Source organism: Alexandromys fortis, unplaced genomic scaffold (genome assembly GCF_014885135.2).
Source record: "Alexandromys fortis isolate MF-2015 unplaced genomic scaffold, M_Fortis_MF-2015_v1.1 scaffold_187, whole genome shotgun sequence".
Classification (NCBI taxonomy): Eukaryota; Metazoa; Chordata; class Mammalia; order Rodentia; family Cricetidae; genus Alexandromys; species Alexandromys fortis.
Genome location: NW_026068088.1, coordinates 1,305,611 through 1,327,272, shown reverse-complemented (window position 1 = coordinate 1,327,272; position 21,662 = coordinate 1,305,611). Strand labels below are relative to the sequence as shown.

At 41.9% G+C, this 21,662-nt stretch overlaps 1 protein-coding gene across 2 annotated transcripts in view; it reads left to right on the top strand.

Annotated features, from left to right (window-relative positions):
- The window catches only part of Cep97 (centrosomal protein 97), a 32,972-nt gene extending 13,162 nt beyond the window's left edge, over positions 1–19,810 (top strand). Inside the window, exons 7-12 of one of the 2 annotated variants that reach the window (XR_007588783.1) lie at positions 1,985–2,149; positions 2,873–2,997; positions 4,954–5,731; positions 8,805–8,880; positions 11,338–13,301; positions 13,671–19,810. Coding sequence is in view for 1 of the 2 variants with exons in the window: in XM_050122349.1 (XP_049978306.1) it covers positions 1,985–2,149; positions 2,873–2,997; positions 4,954–5,731; positions 8,805–8,880; positions 11,338–12,030 (1,837 nt within the window). In the remaining variant the exon portion in view is untranslated. Of the gene's footprint in view, positions 1–1,984; positions 2,150–2,872; positions 2,998–4,953; positions 5,732–8,804; positions 8,881–11,337 lie in introns of both variants that reach the window. The other variant, XM_050122349.1, reaches the window with a different exon arrangement.
- Positions 19,811–21,662: the final 1,852 nt, after the last annotated feature.

The following is a 21,662-nucleotide window of genomic DNA, read 5'->3' as shown; positions in this document are numbered from 1 at the left end:
CCCCCCCCCCCCAGCAGAAAAGAACAGGACACAGGTGCTTCAGCTGCTGTTTATTGACACTCAGGTGGGCACTATAGCAACGGGCCTGGAGATGCTGCACAATAGAATGGAGGTGGAGAGTGCAGGGTGTGACTGCAGTGACAGCTGAGAAGTGTGCAACGAGCAGTGGGGGAGGCCAAAGCTGTTGGGGAAGCAAGTCCGGCCTGGGGGCCAGAGGTTATTATCTACACGGGAACCTGGGCCCCATGCCCTAAGCCCCTACACTCTTGCTGTCTCCTGACTCCAGGCCAGGGCTGGGAGTTCTCTGGACAACTTTCTACAGGAGCAAAGTACACAAGAGATGTTGCTGCCCCTTTGTGATAAAGCCAGAGGGTTTCCAATTCTGCATTCCTCTGTCACCCCTGGCTTGGGTAGGGCCATATGATAGACAGACAGCTGGGCTCTATTCCATGTTTCAGCGACAGTAATTTTCCCGGGTGTCCCAGCCCACCAGCGCCACACTCTGGCCCAGAGTGAGCACTACAAGCATTGCTGGCCTAATGGATGGGATGGGGAGGGGATGGGACAGGGGCTAGAAGAGGGGCTCCAGAGGGCCATCAAGGCACAGGCACTACACGCATGGTGTTGGTGAAGCCAGAGCCAGGGCGCCACCCAGTCAGCACAATGACCACATCTCCCTTCTTGAAGAAGCCTCGGGCCTTGCCAACATTCATGGCCAAATTCACACGGAGGTCTACATCCTCAGCCCAGGCGTCCTGCACTGCGTCCTTACACAGCACAGGGAAGATGCCACGGTACAAATGGGCCTGGCGAGCTGTCTGGGGATTGCGCGTCACAGCAATGATGGGCGCACGCGGGCGGTACCTGGCCACCTGGTGAGCACTCCTGCCAGACTTGGTGAGCACGATAATGGCCCCACTGCGGCACTTGAAAGAGGCCTCCACAGCACCCACGGCAGCAGCTTCTGTGGGGTCGCTGGTAATAGGCGCCAGACGGCGGAGTTTTGAGTTATGATTTTTCTACATAGCCCAGGCTGTTCTGGAACTCACTGTGTAGACCATGCTGTCCTGGCCACAGAGATCTGTCTGCCTCTGTCTCTCAAGCACTGGGATTAAGGTGTGCACCACCATGCCTAGCTAGTTTTGAGGATTTAAAGGGAGGACTACTTTAATCCTATTGGGTCATATTCAATGTCTGGATGTCTATTTTGTTATTAGTAGCAATTAATGATCCATGCCCGAAACCATTAATTCATTAAAGGTTACAAAACCGAGAAATTCTGTTATTTTTATTAGTTTCAGTACTTATGTGAACTAAGTATTTATTGACAAATTTTGTATAGGAAATAAAGAATTAACAATATTTAGTCCCCATTATACCAGTTAAAAAATGACAAATTAGGTATTTTTCAAAACTGCCGTTAAGAGCTTATAGATTGCTTCTGTTTGGCAAAGTAAATGGAGAGAATGCTCATTGCGTCTTTGAAAATAATTGAAAAATACTTGGACTTGTTAGTATGAGCAGTGCCTCTAATTATGAAAACAATTGAAATTTAAGACTGAGGGAAGTGAGTTAGGAATGTAGATAGAAAAGCAGGGATTGGGGCACATGTTTGCGGTCCCACTGCTGGGGACGTAAAGATGTGCAGAGCGCTGGAGCTCGCTGGCCAGCCAGCCTAGCCCAAAGGTGAGCTCCGTGAGTGGCCGTGTCTCAAAATTAAAGTGGAGAGCAGTAGATACTCAGCCTCAACCTCTGGCCTACTGCACATGCACATGAGTTTTCACACACATGCACACACTCAGGAACACACACCACTACCACCACCACCACCCATCAAGTTTAGCTAAAAATAAGCAAATAAAATGAATAATTTTTTATGAAATCATGTAGTCGTATTATAAGGTAAATTCCAAAGGAAGCTTACTGTTACTCAAGAATGTATTTTGACCACTCCTGTGCCATCACCTTTTCCTTTTTTCCCCAGTTTGAAAGCTGAATGGCTTTATAGTCAAGGCAAGGGACGAGCATATCGGCCTGGCCAGCACATCCAGCTTGTACAGTACCTGGCTACAGTCTGTCCTCTTATTTCTGCACTGGGCCTTCAAACTGCAGAGGATGCCAAACTCGAGAAGATTCTGAGTAAGCAGAGGTAAGCCCATTCATTTGTGGCAGCTGACGGATTTGGAGGTGAAGGTACCTTAGACTTTCTGTGGTTAGAGGGTTCCATGGCAGTTGCTTTGCTAAGCAGATCTTGAGTGGGAGACCCAAATAGTATGATAACGGAAGAATGGGAGGTTTGTCAATGCCAAAGTTAGAACCCAGTGGTAGATCTGCCTTGCATGTGTTAGACCCTGAGTTTGAGTTACAATACCTCAAGAAAAGTATTTGGCCTTTAATATAGGTAGGTGCCTCATGTAGCATGTTAAGTGCTCATGTTAACAAATGTGGCCAGAGTGTTTAGTAATCCCTTCTCTTATCAGAGATCCTGTCTTTCAGTGTTTTCACATATGAAATTGTGTTTGTTATAAGGCCATGTGGACAGTTCATTGTATAGATTGAGACAGGGTCTCATGTAAACTAGATTGGCCTTCTACTCACTATGTGAAGAGGGTGACTTTGAACTTCTGACTCTGTTGCCTCTAGCTCCACGGTGCTGGCTTTATGGTATCTGCTGACATCCCCATCTTTATCTAGCAGTTAAAAAAAAAAATCTTAACTTTTTACACAATGCTTTCAACGAGACTATAGTTTGTCAGTGTCTAAAGACGCCCTTGCACACTTCTTAGGTTTCTGTTGTAGCATGTTAACCTAGGTGGCAGGAGAGCATGTCGTCTTAGTTGGTGGAGATGACACAGATGTTGTTGGTTTCTAGGTTCCACCAGAGGCAGCTGATGAACCAAAGCCAAAACGAAGAGTTGTCTTCTCTTGCTCCTGTTGAAACAAGGGCACCTCTTACCCCTGAGTGCTCAAGCCCTGTTCAAGATTTCCAGGAAAGTGGTAAGGAAGTTGTGGCCCAGTGCCTAAGAACAGCTTACTCCACTACTTTTCCTCAACTCACTGGACTTACTGGGTCATGAAACAGTTTGTTTCAGATGGGGTCTCTCTATGTAGCTCTAACTGGTCTGAAACTCACCATGCAGCTCCCAGGCTGATCTTGATCTTGCTTCAAATCCTCTTGATTTCCTTCCTTATTTTTTTGGTATTTACTTTATGCACGTGTGTGTTGTTCTGCGACTTCCTCGGGATCTTTGGCTGCATTGGTCCATGATCCATTGGTCCATTTGGACAGCTGTAGGTATGATGGAGATAGCCTTCCAGGAGATTATTTTAATGAATTATCTTGACTTTATTCCAGACAATAGGAAATGTATAGGATTGGGAATACTAAGTGGCATGCTCCTCTCACGAGGCTGGGTTAGTGGCAGTACGTCCCTATGAAAATAGCTAGAGCATGTCACTTAATTGCCATGTGGTCCACAGGGGAAGAACGTTTGCAGGGAGCTATGTCAAGGGTCATGCTGGAGACATACATCCAGCATCCGGCCTAGGAACAGCCTTCAAATAAGGGCAGAGAAAGAGAGAGCAGGAAGTCTCCCTGGTGAGAGTGAGTCCTCCATGTTGCCAAGCTTAGAGAAAGCTGCCAGGCTATGGTAGACTACAACCTCTGACAAGCAAAGTCTCAGAACATGTATGAGAGTGTTTGGATGAGTATTGTATGCATACGGGAGTCTGTGGAAGGTAGAAGTGGGCATCGGATCCCCTGGAACTGTAGTCACAGACAGTTGTGAACTATCATGGGTGCTGGAAACTGAACCCTGGGCTCTCTGCAAGAGCAGCAAAAACTCTTAACTACTGAACCCATCTCTCCAGCTACTCATTAGCCCAGAAAAGGGAGTCAGATCTCCTGGAACTGGAATTACAGACTTTGTGAGCCTCCCTGTAGGTGCTGAGAATCAAACTCAGGTCCTGTGTAAGATCAGTCAGTGTTCTTAACCACTGAGTTATCTCTCCAGCACCATGTTGTAGTTGTAGGAGGTCGCTTGTTCATTTCCCAGCCCCCCAGACTTCTCAAATAATCGCACAGAAACTATATTATTTGCAATACTGCTCGGCCAATAACTTAAGCATGTTTCTAGCTTCCTCTTATATCCTAAACTAACCGATCTCCTTTGATCTGTGTATTGCCATGTGGCTGTAGCTTACCGGATAAAGTTCCATCTGAAGTCTGTCTCTGGTGGGGCTACATGGTGTCTCCTGACTCTGCCTTCTTTCTCCCAGCATTCAGTCTAGTTTCCCCCACCTAGTTCTATTCTACCCTATCACAGGCCAAGGCAGTTTCTTTATTCATTAGCCAATAAAAGCAACACATATACAGAAGGACTTCCTGCACCAGCACCAAGAAATTCACCTCCCTCCCCCAGTTTTTTAAGATAGGGTTTCTCTGTAGCGTTGAAGCCTGTCCTGGAACTTGCCCTGTAGACCAGGCTGTCCCTGAACCCACAGAGATCCACCTGCCTCTGTCTCCCAAGTGCTGGGATCAAAGGCATGAGCTACCAACACCTAGCAAAATTCATTTTCTAAAAAATGTTTGGTTTGACATTTTAGTCATGTTGGAGGCAATCAGTTTATTGTGCTTACTATATTTTAGGGATCAAATTTCCTTAAATGTAAACAGCTAAGGGATTAAGATGGCTCAGTGGATAAAGTTTGATGTCCAGCCAGACAACCTGAGCTCAATCCCTCAAGCACACATGGTGGAAGGAGAAAGCTGACTGCTACAAGCTGTTCTTTGACCTCAGCATGCAAACTACGGCATGCATGTGTACACTACACACACACACACACACACACACACAGAGTACATAAATAACCGGAAAAAATGTTTTAAGTCTATAATTAAGAAGGCTCTTCAAATACTTGATGATTTAAATAATGCTCTCTCGGTTCTTCTAGAGCCTGTACTCCAAATCAATTCTTGGGTTGGGATAAACAGTAACGATGATCAGTTCTATGCTGTTAAGAATAACTTCCCAGCCTCTGCACACACTACAAGATACTCTCGGAATGACCTGCACCTGGAAGACATTCAGACAGACGAGGACAAGCTGAACTGCAGTCTGCTCTCTTCAGAGTCCACTTTTATGCCCGTTGCATCAGGACTGTCTCCAGTATCACCCACTGTGGAGCTGAGGCTACAGGGCATCAACTTGGGCCTAGAAGATGATGATGACGATACAGATGAAGCCGTGCAAAGGCTAGAAAGCCATGACTTGGACAAGGACAAGGAAAAGCCTTTGTGGGATACGAATGAGAGTTCTGCTCAAGTGCTGAAAAGTAAGATGAGTGCAGAAGTAAAGGAGAAAGCGGGGCTGTTTCCTTGTCCCAAGTCAGTGCTCATCAATGCTCTCTTGAAGGAAGATAACCATGGTCTTACATCTTTTCCGGAGTCAGTTGGTCATAGCGTATCCCACGTAGAGCCAAACAGTGAAGAAACCACGTCTTCCGCCACTTCAGAGAAATCTCCCTGCAGAAATTTTACCGAGAGATCTGTTGCTTTGGGACAAGATAAAGTCACTGTTCAGAAACTGAATGCAGCCGCCACTAAGCTTCAGGCCTGTTGGCGGGGCTTTTATACCAGGAACTACAGTCCACAGGCCAAAGGGGTACGGTATGAAATCCGGCTGCGCAGAATGCAGGAGCACATTGTCTGCCTGACCGATGAAGTAAGGAGGTAGGTTGGCTGGGGGTGCCGGGTTCTGAAGTGTTTTAGAACTCTGCTGCTGTGATCATGACACCAGGTGGCCACTGTCAGTGTCCTCATCTCCAGTGATTTAGCAGAAGCCTCCTGAGAGTACAAATTGCCACATGCATCTCCATTCTCAGCATAGCAATTAGCACATAGATGTAGTATCACAAAAGACATTGAGTGGCTGTGAACTACATAGGCATCTATGATTCTCAACAGGGGGCAGAATCTGTAGAAAAACAAGATGAGGAGGAAGAAGTCCACATAGAATCAGTTAGGTGACATAAGAGCTAGAGAAAGATATCAGGGATTCCGAAGGGGCTAAAATTCTGGGACTGAGGTAGGAGTTGGTCCTCAGTTCCAGGGCATACTTGTTTAGCTGACTGCCGACCTCTGACAACTAGGAGTTCATTAGTATTGGGATTAATGGTGTTTATCAGTATTATAGGTGGCTTAGGGGAAAGTAGCGAAGGAACAGCCAAGAGAGGATATTCTATTCATTTCCAGTGGGGCAGAATGTTCACAGAGAACTGAGAGGTGCTTCATGAAGGGGAGAGAAAGTGATGCTAGATTTATCTATTGGTTGTAATTGGTGACCCTCAGGACTGTCCTCCGGTTCCATGATTTGCTGAACAGGCTTACAGAACTCAGGAATTGTTCTGATCATGGTTGCTGTTTATTATAGCAGATACATATAGATTGAAATAGGGGAGATCTCGCAGGGCAGACCAGGTGCAGACTTCGAGAGGTTCTCTCCCAGGTAAGTCTTAGAGGTACAGGGCTTACTTCCCATCGCTGGGCTATAACGTTGTGCCAACCTGAGACGTTTTCCCAAGCATTTCAGGTCATGGTTTTTACTGGGGTCAGTTATTTAGTCTCTCATGTGAGTGACTTGAACTCACAGATATTCACCTGCTTCTGCCTCCTGAGTGCTGGGATTAAAGGTGTGTGCCACCACCTCCCTGCTGGAGTAAGTTTTAAAAATGGTGTGTTAAGATGTTTGGGAATAGTAGTGAGATTATGGCAGTAGACTGATGGGGTTGTTATTCTTAGGTAGAGCATCCACTTGAATATTGAGCCTTTAGAACAAAAGTGACAGGAACGGGGCAGAGAGGAAGCCTGGTGCTGAGACATCAGTGAGTAGTGCTGGAGTGGGAGAACAGATTAGGATAGCATTAGGATAGCAGGCATTCTCACGGATGTCTTAGGTTTCTATTGCTTTGCTGAAACACTGTGACTGAAAGCAACTTGGGGAGAAATAGATTGTTGCAGTGTATAGTGAGAACTCAAAGCAGGAACCTGAACCTTGAGGCTGTAGCTGAAGCAGAAACCATGGAGGAACATTGCTTACTGGCTTGTTCCTCATGGCTTGCTCTGCTTCCTCAGCTTGCTTGTTTGTTTGCTTGCTGCCTTCCTGCCTGCCTTCCCTCCCTCTTTTCCTCTCTTTTCCTCTTCCTCCCTCTCTCCTTCTCCTTCCTTCCTTCCTTCCTTCCTTCCTTCCTTCCTTCCTTCCTTCCTTCCTTCCTTCCTTCCTTCCTTCCTTCCTTCCTTCCTTCCTATAGGGTTTCTTTGTGTAACAGTGCTAGCTGCCCTGGAACTAGCTCTTGTAGACCAGGCTGGCCTCAGTGAACTCACAGAGAGTGCTGGGAATTAAGGTGTGCTCCACCACCGCCTGACTTCTATTTATTTATTTTTTTAAGATTTATTTATTATGTATACAGTGTTCTGTCTGTATGTTTGCCTGCAGGCCAGAAGAGGGCACTAGATCTCATTGCAGATGGTTGTAACCTACCATGTGGTTGCTGAGAATTGAACTCAGGACCTCTGGAAGAGCAGCCAGTGTTCTTAACCTCTGAGCCATCTCTTCAGCCCTCCATTCTGTTTTCTTATTCAACTCAGACAACCTGCCCAGTGGGCGTAACCTCCTGTTGGCTGGGCTCTTTTTTATTAATCATTAATCAAGAAAATGTCCCATAGACTTGCCTGTAGGCCAATCTTATAGAGACATATTTTTCAATAGAAATTTCTCTTCCCAGATATTTCTGGGTTTGTGTCAAGTTGCAGAAGAACTCAACCAGAATAAGGGATTAGATAAAGAATCACTTGAAAATAGCAGTGAGAAGCAGTTTGATGGCTTTGTATAAAAGAGCTAATTGAAAGAGCGACAGGGCTTGCACAAACGAGTCTGCTTTAGCTAAGGAAATGTTCAGAGAAATGAAGCCTATGCGGGAGTTTGCTGCTTAAAATCGAGGAGTGCTGGATGGCGCAGAAGAATGTCTTGGAGAGTTTAGAGAACGTGGATAACTGTCTTGGAAATTCTGAAAAGGGGTGAGGTATGGCTCAAGGGTAGAGCCTTTCTTTGTCTAGCAGGCACAAGGACCTGGATTCTTGATCCAGTACTGCAAAGATTAAAAACAAACATAAAACAAAGTTCAGGACCAAGGGGGGGGTGACGTCTAGAGTGGTAGTGGACAACTAAGGAAGGCTCTGCTTTGGGACAGGCCTACGAATCGAAACGGCTCCTGTAATTGAGAGGAAAGATGGTGGTATGAGAACAATAGGTGGGAGAGACCCCAGGGAGAATCAGGGATGGGGCAAGAGGGATGGGCTTGGTTGACGTCTTAGGAGAAAATTGTCAGTCTGTGATCCTGAGTGCCTGAGTGTGACTGTTAACTTTGGAGGCTTTGAATAACCAGCCTTTTCTAGGCCCCATCATCTTGTGTTTGGCTGGGAGCCTGAAGGGCAGATAAAGAAATGTTTAATACATAAGCGTGTGCGCACACACTCACACTCATACACACCATTGGTAATGCTATGTACAATGAATAAGTAAACTTCAGTTTCACTTACATCTCATTTGGCTCCTGTCTTGAAGCGTGGTTCATTCTGAGTTGTGCTTGAAGCATTTTAAATAAGGCTAGAGCTTAGCTATGCAACAGTGGAAGCAGTTGCTATTGGATTGTTAATCTCTTTGTATGCATTTGCTTAGTAGTTGTAACAGGAAGTTTACATCAAAGCCTTCTTCCTCACGCTAACATGATCTTTTGAATCATTGTAGATTAAGAAAAGAAAGAGATGAAGAGCGTGTGAAAGCTTCTGTCCAAGAAGAAGCTGTCAGATTCCTTTGGAACGAGGTAACTGCCCTCTGCTGATTCCTCTAGTGTATGTGAACACAGACAATTTCCAGTGAGACCAATTTTTTTTTTTTTTTTTTTTGGTTTTTCAAGACAGAGTTTCTTTGTGTAGCCTTGACTGTCCTGGAACTCATTCTGTAGATCAGGCTGGCCTCAAACTCACAGAGATCCACCTGCTACCTCGCCTCCCACGTGCTGGGAGTAAAGGCATGCACCATCACCGCCCGGCCCCAAATCTTTTTAAGCCTGTGATTTTACTAGTACTGTAAAACTTTAAAATATTACAGTATTACTAATATTGTAATAGAAAACTTCTGAATTGTGGGGTGGTGGTGGCAACACATGCCTTTAATCCCAGCACTTGAGAGGCAGAGGAAGGCAGATCTCAGTGAATTCGAGACCAGCCTGGTCTATAAAATGAGTTCTAGGACAACCAGGGCTGTTACACAGAGAAATCCTGTCTCGAAAAGCAACAACAAAACAAAACAAAAAAATCCCAAAACAACAAAAAAACTTCCTAATAATAATTTCTTAGAAATATCTTAACAAATAAGTTGTTGTAATTATATAGAACCTATATATTAAGTTAATCAATTTTTAAGTTTTTATTTACTATTAGTAGGGAACTGGTTAAATAAACTATAAAAATAACAGCACTATATAATGCTATGGGACGATTAAAAAGAGTAAAGTAGTACTATGGACTGACCTGGAAAGATCTCCAGAGTAATACTAATAAAGTAGAAGATGGAGCTTGGCATCTACTTGGTTTGCAAAGCTAAGGACCAGTGAATTAGTTCACGGGGTGAAGGTGCATGTCATTAATATTGACAGCCTGAATTTGGTCCCTGGGACCACATGATGAAAGACAAGAACCAACTTCTGCAAGTTGTTCTCTGGCTTCCATAAGCATGTGTGTGCCCCCATCTATAAATGTAAAAAAATTAAAAATATATATTAAAACTGCAAGTATATGGGAATATATAGAAAAAAAAATCTGAAAAGATATACTTTAAACTCCTATCAGAAAGTACTTGATGACACAGGGCTAGGTAGTGAGATCCTGTCACAAAAAGCAGACAAGAAATTACCTTGGATATTAGTCACAGTGAAACTAAAAATTCTATTTCATTTTGCTTTTGAGATAAGTTGTCATGTGGTCCAGTTAGCCATACACTCACTAAGCTGAGGATTGGCCTTGAACTCCTGATCCTCCTGCCTGTACCTCACAAGTCGGGGTGTGCAGCATCACAATGGATTTGTGTACTTTTGGGCCTTGAAACCAGGGCCTCATGCATGCTAGGCAAGCACCATACCCTAGCTACTCTGTATCACTTTCTTGCTTGCAATTTAAAATAAGAATTTATGTGTATGGGTGTTTTGCCTGCATGTATGCATGTGCACTATGTGTGTGCAATGCCCTTGGGGCCAGAAGTGGGTAGTAGAACCCTATGAGATGAAGTTACAGATGGTTGTGATCTGCTGTGTGGTGCTGGTCTTCGGAAAGAGTGACAAATGTTCTTAACTGCTGAGCCATCTCTCCCATACCTTGCTTGCAATTTTTGTTTGTTTCTTGAGATAAGGTTTCTCTGTGCAACAGCTCTGGCTGTCCTAGAACTCGTTTTGTGGATCAGGCTGGCCTCAAACTCACAGAGATGCCCCTGCCTCTGTTTCCCAAGTGCTGGGATTAAAGGTGTGTGTCACCACCACCAGGCACAACTATGTATTTATTTATTTATCTTTAAATTTTGTATTATTTTTAAATTCTTCGTTTGCTTATTTATTTATTATGTATGCAGTATTCTGTCTGCATGTATGCCTGTATGACAGAAGAGGGCACCAGAACTCATTACAGATGGTTGTGAGCCATCATGTAGTTGCTGGGAATTGAACTCAGGACCTCCGGAAGAGAAGCCAGTGCTCTTAACCTCTGAGCCATCTCTCAGCCCAAGGCACAATTTTTATAGTAAAAATTCGAAATTATTTTTATATCTTAAGATATAAAAGGTCATATTGTCAAGAATTTGGGAATATTTTTAGTCATTTTAGAAAGTTATAAATATTACATTTTAAAATAAATAGAAACCCTGTGTCTGCATGTATATCTAAAATAAACTGATTTTAGAGGCTCCATTTATTTATTGATTTAGGTGCCAACCAGCCTTATTGACTAGATGTCAATTTATAGTTTGTACATTGGTGACCCCTTAGTTAAGGAGTTAAGATGCCCGTGGAGCAAGAGAACTGCTTTGGCATTGGTCTCTGTGCTGGTGATTGCGCTTTGCTACCAAGACACAAAACACTGTACATTCCTGGTTAGGCTGGGAATCCTATGAAGAGGATGGGGAGTAAGGAATGAAGGTAACTGCATGACTTCTGGAAAAATAAAAAGCTCAGAACATTTTAAAAAAGGCCAGATATTTATCTTATGATAAAACTGTGCCTTCTGTTTTACAGGTGAGATCCCTACAAGCTTGGCAACGGACTGTGGAGCAGCGCCTAACTTCCTGGCATACCGATGTTCCTCCTATATCTAGTACTCTAGTGTCACCTAAAGCTCCAATATTTCCACAGCGTCAGGCCCTCGCTTCTGATCAGAATCCTGATTGGCTCCTTGCTGAGGCTGAAGCGTCTCAAGAGAGATCTGTTCCAGAATTCCCAGACTCTGGTTTTCATTCCTCCCTAACAGAACAAGTTCACTGTTTGAAGGATTCTTTGGATTTTGAAAAGAGTTCCATAGAAAGCAGTGAAAGCTCCATGTTGGGGAATTCCTCGGACACAGTGAAATACGGTGGAGCCGCCAACTTAGAGGCCATGACTGGGGAGCGCGCAGACTGTAGCAAGGAAAGCTCCAACAGCGAGCAGGACAACACCCTGCTCGAACAGTATTTATCTTCAGTCCAGCAGCTGGATGAGGCCGATGAGAGGACAGATTCTGACGATGTGGCAGGAGACAGTACGTGCCACGTAGCTGGTTCCCCCGAAGGGTTGGATGCCTCCTCTGAGATCGAGGCTCCTGGAGTATCCCCCCCTTTACAGGATGAGATTAGCCAGACCCCAGAGAATTGTAAGTTAAATGCGGACGTTCAAGGGCAGCAGCCGGAATGTGACGCCGCATTTCAGGTGTTGCATGTGGGTGTCACTGTCTGATTTAAATGGGGAACAGAGGTTCACTTGGATTTTCTCAGTGTTTTCAGTTGCTTCTTTTGCAGGGGGGCAATCTTACCCCCAATTTTGTTATTGTTTATATAAAATTTGTATTTTGTTCCGTATTTTTCAGATTTGAGAACTTGAGCTAAGTCTTCATTTTGATTGTACTAATGTACTAAAAATATTGATATTAAAAGGCATATGCACTTTATTTCTTAATAATTATACCAATAATGTTTCTTTTACATACTTCCTTTCAAAAACAGTTTCTTAAAGTATTTTTGGCAATTTAAACAAGAGAGCTTTGTTCTTCTTAATTACATAGTAAGGAATATAATATGTAGGATGAGGATTATGAACAACTGAAATTTGCTGGACAGTCTCCTTGAACTAGAAATATGTCTTTCCTCCCTTTGAGTTATAGGAGTGTCTGTATGTGTGTGTGTATGTGTGTGTGTGTGTGTGTGTGTATGTGTGTGTGTGCTGGCAGTTAAACCCAGAGCCCCAGAATGCTAAGTATTTGCTCTGCCACTCAACTGTCATCTTAATCCTGGATTATAAGGTTTTTAAATGGGGTGATTAAACTGCCTCATGACAAACATTAGCTAAACTGTGGATCAGTTTTGAAGTAAAGTATTTCATATAAGGTTAAAATCAAGCTTACTTGGGCAAGAATATTTCTCTTTGATATGGACAAAGACCACCTAAGGCTATTCACTTGAAATAATGCTGGTCTAATGTTTTATAATTTCATTATGTGCTTTTTTAGCCTACTTACATTTATGTGCCAATATTTTGGAAAGAAACATATTGTAATAAGTCAATATGCATTCATCATTATATTCTTTTATTTCTATATGTATTGCACCAGAAGGATCCAAGATATTTATTTCATTTTGTGTGTGTGTGTGTGTGTGTGTGTGTGTGTGTGTGAGAGAGAGAGAGAGAGAGAGAGAGAGAGAGAGAGAGAGAGAGAGAGAGAAAGAGAGAGAGAGAGAGATATACTGGGGACCCAATCTAGGGCCCTGTGCGTGCTAGGTAAATACTGTACTTCTGAGCTGCACTCTTGACCTTTGTTTCACAGTGAAGAACATTTAAAATCCTACTACTGAGAGATTGGGAATGGATTTTTAAAAAGGATTTTTATCTAATCTCTGAAAAAAGCCATATTTGAAAGAAAATTTATTTGTAGTTAAGAAAAAAATAAGCCAGGCTGGGCCTGGTGGTGAGCATGCCTTTGATCCCAGCACTTGGAAAGCAGAGGCAGGCATGTTGTAATAGGAGCGGCAGGGCTGCGTCCCCGGCACCCGGCCGCCCACATGGCTAGTTTATACCCAGAAATAATTACACGGAAACTGTATTCTTTCAAACACTGCCTGGCCGGCTAGGTCCAGTTTCTTATTGGCTAGCTCTTACATATTGTTCTAACCCATTTCTAATATTCTGTGTAGCCCATGAGCTGGCTTACCAGAGAGGATCTTAACCTGCGTCTGTCTGGAGTGGGAGCATCATGGCGACTCTCCACCAAGACTCCTTCTCCCAGAATTCTCCTGTTTTCTCCACCCACCCAAGGGTGGGCCTTATCAAGGGGCCTAGGCAGTTTCTTTATTAATAAGAAATCACTCCCACATCACAGGCAGATCTCTATGAGTTCAAGAACAATCTCTGGTCTACAGAGTGAGTTCCATGTCAGCCAAGGCTAAATTATAGACCCTGTCTCAAAACAAACAAACCAAAGAAACTCAACAACAAGACAATAAAAACAGCAACAATTAAAAAAAAAAGAAAAATAAAACTAAGAAATCTTTCAGAAATAATAATACTGTGTTTGAATGTTGAAGGTACATCTGAAATCAAAGGCGACAATTGGAATCCTGGCATTATGTCGCTTAGAATGTTCTCATTAAAGAGCACAGCACACATCTGATTTTTCTATCTGCATACAAGCAACTTTCACAATTCTGGCAATACTTCTGTTGTCTAAACTTTGGTGCTAAATATCATCAATTATTCTGTTATAGCCATTAGAGCCCCTTAACTGAAGATACATACAATAAAAATTCTGGTCCTTCTGAAATAAAGCTGAGGACCACATGGTATTTTTTGCTGACAGGAATATTTCTGCACTACGGTGAACAATATTTCACTAGTTTATAAATTTATAGCACTCGGGTGGAGAAGACTCACATTCATTCTCAGAAATCCAGAATTCACAATAGCAGTCCTATAGTGTGTTACATTGAATGCATGGTGGATAAAAGCTGACAATTTAACTTTCTGAATAATAATTACCTTTTATTCCTCTGAGCCATCTCTCCAGCCCCTACATTTCTTTTAGAGATATTTAATTTGTGTGTGTTTGTGTGTGTGTGATAGAGTGTATGTTTGTGTATATGTGTGTGCGCTTGTGTGTATGTGTGTGTGAAAGAGAGACTGTGAGTTTGCCCTTGAATTTGGAGTTACAGGTGTTTGTGAGCCATTCATGTGGATGCTGGGATCCACACTCCAGTTCTCTGATAGAGCAGTAAGCACCTTAACTACTGAACCATCCCTTCAGTCCTATCTTTCATTCCTTTTTTAATGAGATAAGAAATATTCTTATTTTTCTATTTTTGTAGTTAAGCGCCTCATTTGCTGCCCACAGTTAAAGAAAAACTCACTGTACTAGTACCAAACCTGTCTCACTGTTTGTTAATTTTCAGAAGAGTGGCCGAAGTGCCACGCTTCAGCCTGAGTACGTTTATATTAGCATCTTCATCCTTGTTCTTTCTCTTTTTCTCCCCCTTTCTCTTTCCCTCCCTCCCTTCCTTTTTTTCCTTTTTGGTTTTTCGAGACAAGGTTTCTTTGTGTAACAGTTCTGGCTATTTTGGAACTCACTTTGTAGACTAGGCTTGCCTTGAACTGACAGGGATCTACCTGTCTCTGCCTCCCAAGTGCTGGTTAAAATGCTAAAATGTGTGTGCCACTGTTGTGTGTGTGTGTGGGGGGGGTTTCTGACCCGCCTTGTTCCTGCAGTTGTTAAGTCCCAAAGAAATCATACAGAAGTCTACATTAGTTATAAACTGATTAGCTTAGTATCTCAGGCTTCTTATTAACTCTTACAACTTATATTAGCCCATTATTCTTGCCTTTGTTAGCCACATGCTCAGTACCTTACTTGGCGGGGCAGTCACATCTTGCTTCTGTGGCTGGGACAGGACTGTGGACCAAGCTTTCTTCCTCCCAAAATTCTCCTGTTCTTGTCACCCCGCCTCTACTTCCCTCCTGGTTGTCCTGCTTATACTTCCTGCCTGGATACTGGCCAATCATCATTTATTTAAAATATAATTGATAGGATACAGACCATTGTCCCACAGCACTTCCTCCTCTTTTTTTAAAAAAAACAACTCTGAATCTAATGTTCTTTGTTTAGCATTTCTCCTCACCATTAGCCGTAACAACTTATAACCAACATTCTAAACAAAGGAAAATATACATAGTCCATTTTTGGGGGGAATGTGGGCATAATTTTCCAGGCTACTTCCTGCTAGTCGGGGGCACTGATAATCTTATAGGGACCTAAAGAAAATTTATAATTATCATCAAGTCATGACTGGAGTATCCTGTGAGGCTTGATCATCTCAGGCAGCAGTCTTGAATCTGTTCTGGATGTAGAACTCAGAAATCTGGGCCATCTGCTCCTATCAGATTTCTCAGATAGTCTACCTTGATCAAACCTGATTTTTCTTAACTCAGAATGAATCCATAGCCTCTCATTTTCTGTGGAAACAAAAGCAAAACCTCTTCTCCAAAGTAACATACTTTTTGACTTCAATTTTGAAGTCAAGGTATTTTCAAAATATCTATCTTGGATTAATTCAGCAGCATTTATGAACAAATATCTTTTAGCAGCTGTTGCTCCTTCCTCAGCATTCAAACAACTCAAAGAGAACATAATAACATACAATATCCAGATTCTCTGTGTGTTTTCCATCTTTACGTGGCTTTATTTTAACCTCTATTTCTTTTATTTTTAGTTTATAGCTTTTTGAGACAGGGTTTCTGTGTATCTTTGGCTGTCTTGGAATTCACTCTGTAGACCAGGCTGTCCTTGAACCCACAGAGCTCTGCCTGCCTCCCAAGTGCTGGGATTAAAGGTGTCTGCCACAAGGCCTTGAATTCACAGAGGTCTGCCTGCTTCTGTCTTCCAAGTCTTGGGATTAAAGGTGTGTGCTACCACACCCAACTACTCTCTCTTTTTTTTAATTTTAAGGACTTTAACCTTTTTTTTCTTTCCCAAGCCTGCATATATTTTTAATACACTGTAAAACATTTAGAGGTTTTCTTCATCTTTGAATCTCTCTTTGCTGTATATCTCTCTTTTTCTGATCACATTGAGTCTTTAATTTGCTAAGTGATATGGCTAGAATTAAAGCCGTGGCTTTGGTGGCTGGATCCAGACCATTTCTTAGCTTTCTGAGATTCCAGCCTCATGGCAGAGGTACTGGCCAGAGACACGTTTATTGCCACAACTCTATGGCATTTCAAGATCCCTGCCACCACCAAAAAGCATGTGGTCAGCTTTTCATTGACACCATTTAAGTGTTTCATGTCAGGACCTCTTAAAAGCGCTGCAAGGTTTTGCAGCTAAAGCTGAGTCAGGAAGCCTCTCTTAAATGAGAGTGCTTGCCTCTAGCGAGCAGAGCAAACCCAAGAAAGTGCTGCTATCAATAAGCCATCCTTAACTCTATTCTTTTCTATCTAGAATAACTTCCCAAGCTCTCTCAGGCTTTTAAGTAGATTTGGTCAGCCCCACATTGGCACGCCATTCTGTTGTCATGGGTTTCTGTCCCACCTGGTCCCTGCATGCCACCACTGCCTGGCTTCTTCCTCCTTTTTCTAAGTAATGGCAGATACAGCCATTTGATCTGATTGGCATTGTCAGCAGAATTCATTTTTCTTTTGCTGTTTTTCTTGTCTGAAAAATGGCATTCAACATATTTTTATGAAAAACCTGGCAGAATGTGATAATTATTAATATTCTGCTTTATCTTTTTTATTTTTACTAGATTTTGGAAGTATGAGAATATTAAGTAGCACACTTTGAGTTGTAGAGTATCTTGAATGTAGATGAAAGTACTGTAAATCAGAATGTAGAAAAACTACAGCATAGACTTAATATTTTTATTGTTTATATAATTTAAAAGTAATTTATGTAAAAAAGTAATTTATGTAACTAAGAAATAGTAATTATGTTACTGTGTTCTTTATTAGATTGGCTGAAGATCAATCAGGTAATGTTTGGGGAGCTGGATTTTGGACATGGGCTTTTCTGACAGGAGAGGTTTTGTTCAGTTGTGCTCTTTTTACTCATAGAAGTTCTCTTGTTTATGGAGTATTTGATTATCAATTGGAATACTTAAGAAACATAAGCTCATATCATGTGAGAATAACAAGGAGTCCTAAAATTATCTACTGAAATTATTATTATTATTATTATTATTATTACTACTACTACTACTACTACGACAATGACGACGACGAATACTGTTATTATACTGCAGTTCAAAAGAGCTGCTGGCCACACAGCAGGGACTGACTTTTTCGTTTTGAGTAGGAACAGAAGCCCAGGGGTGATATCCGACTTCTCTACGGTTGTAGCAGTCAGTAGTAAACTGTGGAGACATGTTACTGTATTCCAAACTCCTTGTTCCTTCTCTGTTAACTTTTCCATTTAGTGAGGGCAAAAGTCTCTGCATTTTAAAGAGGAAACAACGCTTTGAAGGGATACCTTCAATGGCAGAGTTGTAGCAAACACCTAAATCTTTCAGAACTTTGAATGAATGTTCTCCAAAAAAAAAGTGTGATTTCATTAAAATTGTTTATAGAGCAACAATAACAGTAGGGAATGGTGGCACGTGTGTATGATCATAGTGCTTGGTTGTGGATGGAGGGGTCAGGAGTTCAAGGCCACCGTTAGCTAAGTAGTGAGAGTCAGATGCCAGCCTGGGCTACCTGGGATTCTGTCTCAAAAAACAGCAATAGTGAAGTTAAAACTTTAGGAAAGACCCACTGTCTGGGACTACATTTATTTGTTGACAGGTAGTATTATAGGATGCCAAAGTAGATACAGTTTTTTCAAGAAACACTGATTTTGATGTTTCATCTTGCCTTTTATAGGACAACAGATCAGAATTTTACTCTCTCAGTGTGAGAAAGGTCTAATTAGGACAGCTGATAATATTCAAGCCGTTTGCTTTTTATGTATAACTATAAAAGGACACCATACTATGCATGTTCTAGAAAATGTTTGGTCACATAGTTGTATATTTGTAAATAACTTCATTCTTTAATTACATGAGCACCATTCTTGAGTGTATGTTTTTCCTTTATTTATTTTAGGTTATTTTAATTATTAATTATACAGGTGCCATTCTTGAGTGTATATTTTTCCTTTATTTATTTTAAACATCATAATAGTGTACTTTCCTGTTATCTATCTATTTAAGACAAGTCTAGTAATACTTTTCAGAAATACTTTCAGGAGTATGCAGGATTTAAATATTATCCTATATCTCCTGGTAATTTCTTTATATAAAGTATTAAGATTGGATTTATAACAATAATATTTTTATTTCTAAAGTAAGAAGGAGAAATACAGCCTGGCAGTGGTGGCGCACGCCTTTAATCCCAGCACTCAGGAGGCAGAGGCAGGCGGATCTCTGTGAGTTCAAGACCAGCCTGGTCTACAGAGCTAGTTCCAGGACAGGAACCAAAGCCACAGAGAAACCCTGTCTTGAAAGACCAAAAAAAAAAAAGGAAGAGAATACAGTCGTTGGATTATTTCTCATTCATAAAAAAAAGAAAAAAAAACTGGCTTGGTTACATGGTGGTTTAATATAGATTCTTATTTTGCGCCACCTGTGTTAAAAGGAGTTTATTATAGTTATGTTTTAAACTTTATTTAGTACTTTTTCCCTTTCTTTCTCTTTCTTTTTTTTTTCTTTTTTCTTTTTCTTTGTCTTTTTGAGACAACATCTCTCTATAAAGTTCTGCTGTCCTGGAACTCACCAAGATCCTCCTGCCTCAGCCTCCTGAGTGCTGGGATCAAAGGCATGTGCCACCATACCCAGCCATAGTACCCTTATTCTTGAAGTGAAGCAGAAGTAGTTTGTAAGGAACATTTAAAAAAAATTTTTTTTGAGATGTTGTGGGGGGGGGAGGGTCTCACTATGTTGCCTAGACTGGTCTTGAGCTCCTGACCTCAAATAATCCTCATGATTCAGCCTCCAGAGTAGTTGGGACTACAGGCATAGAAACATTAAATTCTAAATTTTCATGATAAAGCCAATTGTGCCATATTAAAATTAAAAATCAAGTAAACAAGGCCGTCCTCATAGCCTTGGAGAGAAATTAATCACTGTCCTTTTAGAATGAGGTGCTTCTCATCTGTGACTGAATAGAAATCACACTGGATTTGAATTCTTTTATTGATTTTAGTGACTATTCAGTTTCTTTGAATGTTTTGTAATAATCTGTGTGTGTGGTGTTGGCATTCCGGGCAAGCATGTGCCACTTAACTACACTGCAGCCCTGTGTGTCAGAATATCACTGATGTTGGCAATAAGAGTTTAAAAATTATTTGACTTTGTACTATTTTAGTTTTTTATAAAATGTTACTATGAATAGTGTATATCTAAGGTGACTGGCGTCTGTTTGATGAAGGCTGTTTCATGTTGTACTTTCCGTTTGAACTTGAGTTTGTCTAATCTTAAATAAAACTTTATACCTTTGGGTGCGACAGCTTGTTATTTCAGTGTTATGATGGTTATGACTCATTGTGCCCATGTGTCGGTGAGGTTAGAACAGGTTTTTGTTCAGAAAGTCCAGAGTGTTAACATTGTACAAAGAGAATATGAGCATCATTGGTTCCACAGCCTCGCTCTTTCTCGACAAAGGAAGCATGTGGATTTTATCCAAGGCATCTCTGCGTATTCCTAGGAGGGTGAGTCCACTGGGAAGCACACTCCGTGCATTAAGGAGTACATTCCTGAACATGATCAGATTAAAGTCATAGTTTAAAAGAAATGGTAGACACACATTATTTTAGGGGTGCTTAACTCTAGGTCATGTTACAGCGATGGGCAGAAATGCCTCTGGACATGCTCAGTTGCTCTATAAAGTTTTTTTTTTAAATTTTCTACACTGTTTAACTTTTCTATGTCCCTAGTCTTTATTTTTTTTTTAAATATTTATTTATTATGTATACAATATTCTGTCTGTGTGTATGTATTCTGAAGGCCAGAAGAGGGCTCCAGACCTCTTTACAGATGGTTGTGAGCCACCATGCGGTTGCTGGGAATTGAACTCAGGACCTTTGAAAGAGCAGGCAATGCTCTTAACCACTGAGCCATCTCTCCAGCCCCCGCTCTATAAAGTTTTGTAAACAATTTTTTTGGATGACAGTTTGGCTGTTTTTTAAAAAAATATTTATATAACTTTATTTTATGTGTGTTTGGTATGAGGGTGTCAGATTTCCTAAAACTGGAGTTACAGACAATTGTGAGCTGCCATGTGGGTGCTGGGAATTGAACCTGGGTCCTTTGGGAGAGCAGCTAGGCTCTTTAACTGCTGAACCATCTCTCTAGCCCCTTGCTGTTCTTTTTTTAAAGATTTATTTTTATTTTATGTGTATGGGTGTTTAGTTTGATGTATCACCACACGTGTGTGTTTATAGAGGCCAGAGGGAGGTATTAGATTCTTTGGAACTGGAGCTACAAGTAGTTGTGGGACACCACGTAGGTTCTGGGAACCCACCCTGGGTGCTCTTAACCACTGAGCCATCTCTCCATCCCTGAATCAAAAAGTTTTAGCTGAAAATAAAGGAATGGATACAGTGAAGGTGTATTAACACAGGCCTTTGCCCGTGGAGGTGCCTGCCTTTCCAAGTCACTAACAGATGCCCTTTGGCTAGTGATCTTTGATTTATTTTATTTTTTGAGACAGGATTTCCTTTTGTAACAATCCTTGCTGTCCTGGAACTTGGTTCATAGACCAGACTGGCCTCAAACTCACAGAGATCCACCTACCTCTGCCTCCCAAGTGCTGGGATCAAAGGTGTGTGCCACCACCGCCTGGCCTGATCCTTGCTTATTTCTGCACACAACATATGATGCCTATGCTTAAGTGATCATGACAGGCCTTGCCTGGCACCTCACCTCATACTCCTTCTTTCCTTTCCTTTTCCCTCCCTCCCTCCCTCCCTCCCTCCCTCCCTCCCTCCCTCCCTTCCTCCCTCCCTTTCTTCTTTCCTTCTTTTCTTTTCTTTTCTTTTCTTTTCTTTTCTTTTCTTTTCTTTTCTTTTCTTTTCTTTTCTTTTCTTGAGACTGTGTCTCATTGTGTAGTTCTGGCTGTCCTGGAACTCATTATGTAGACCATTTTGGCCTTGAACTGATGGAGATCCGCCTGGCTCTGTTTCCCAAGTACTGGGACTAAAGATGTGTGCTACTATACCCAACTGACTCCAAACTTTTGAGCTGTGGTGGGTGCCCTGGTCCCAGAAGATAGTCCCAACAGAGGCAAGTACCCAGTGTCAGGCCAGCAACAGTTATCAAGTTGTGGAAACGGGCCAGGCAGTGACTTACTTGACAGCC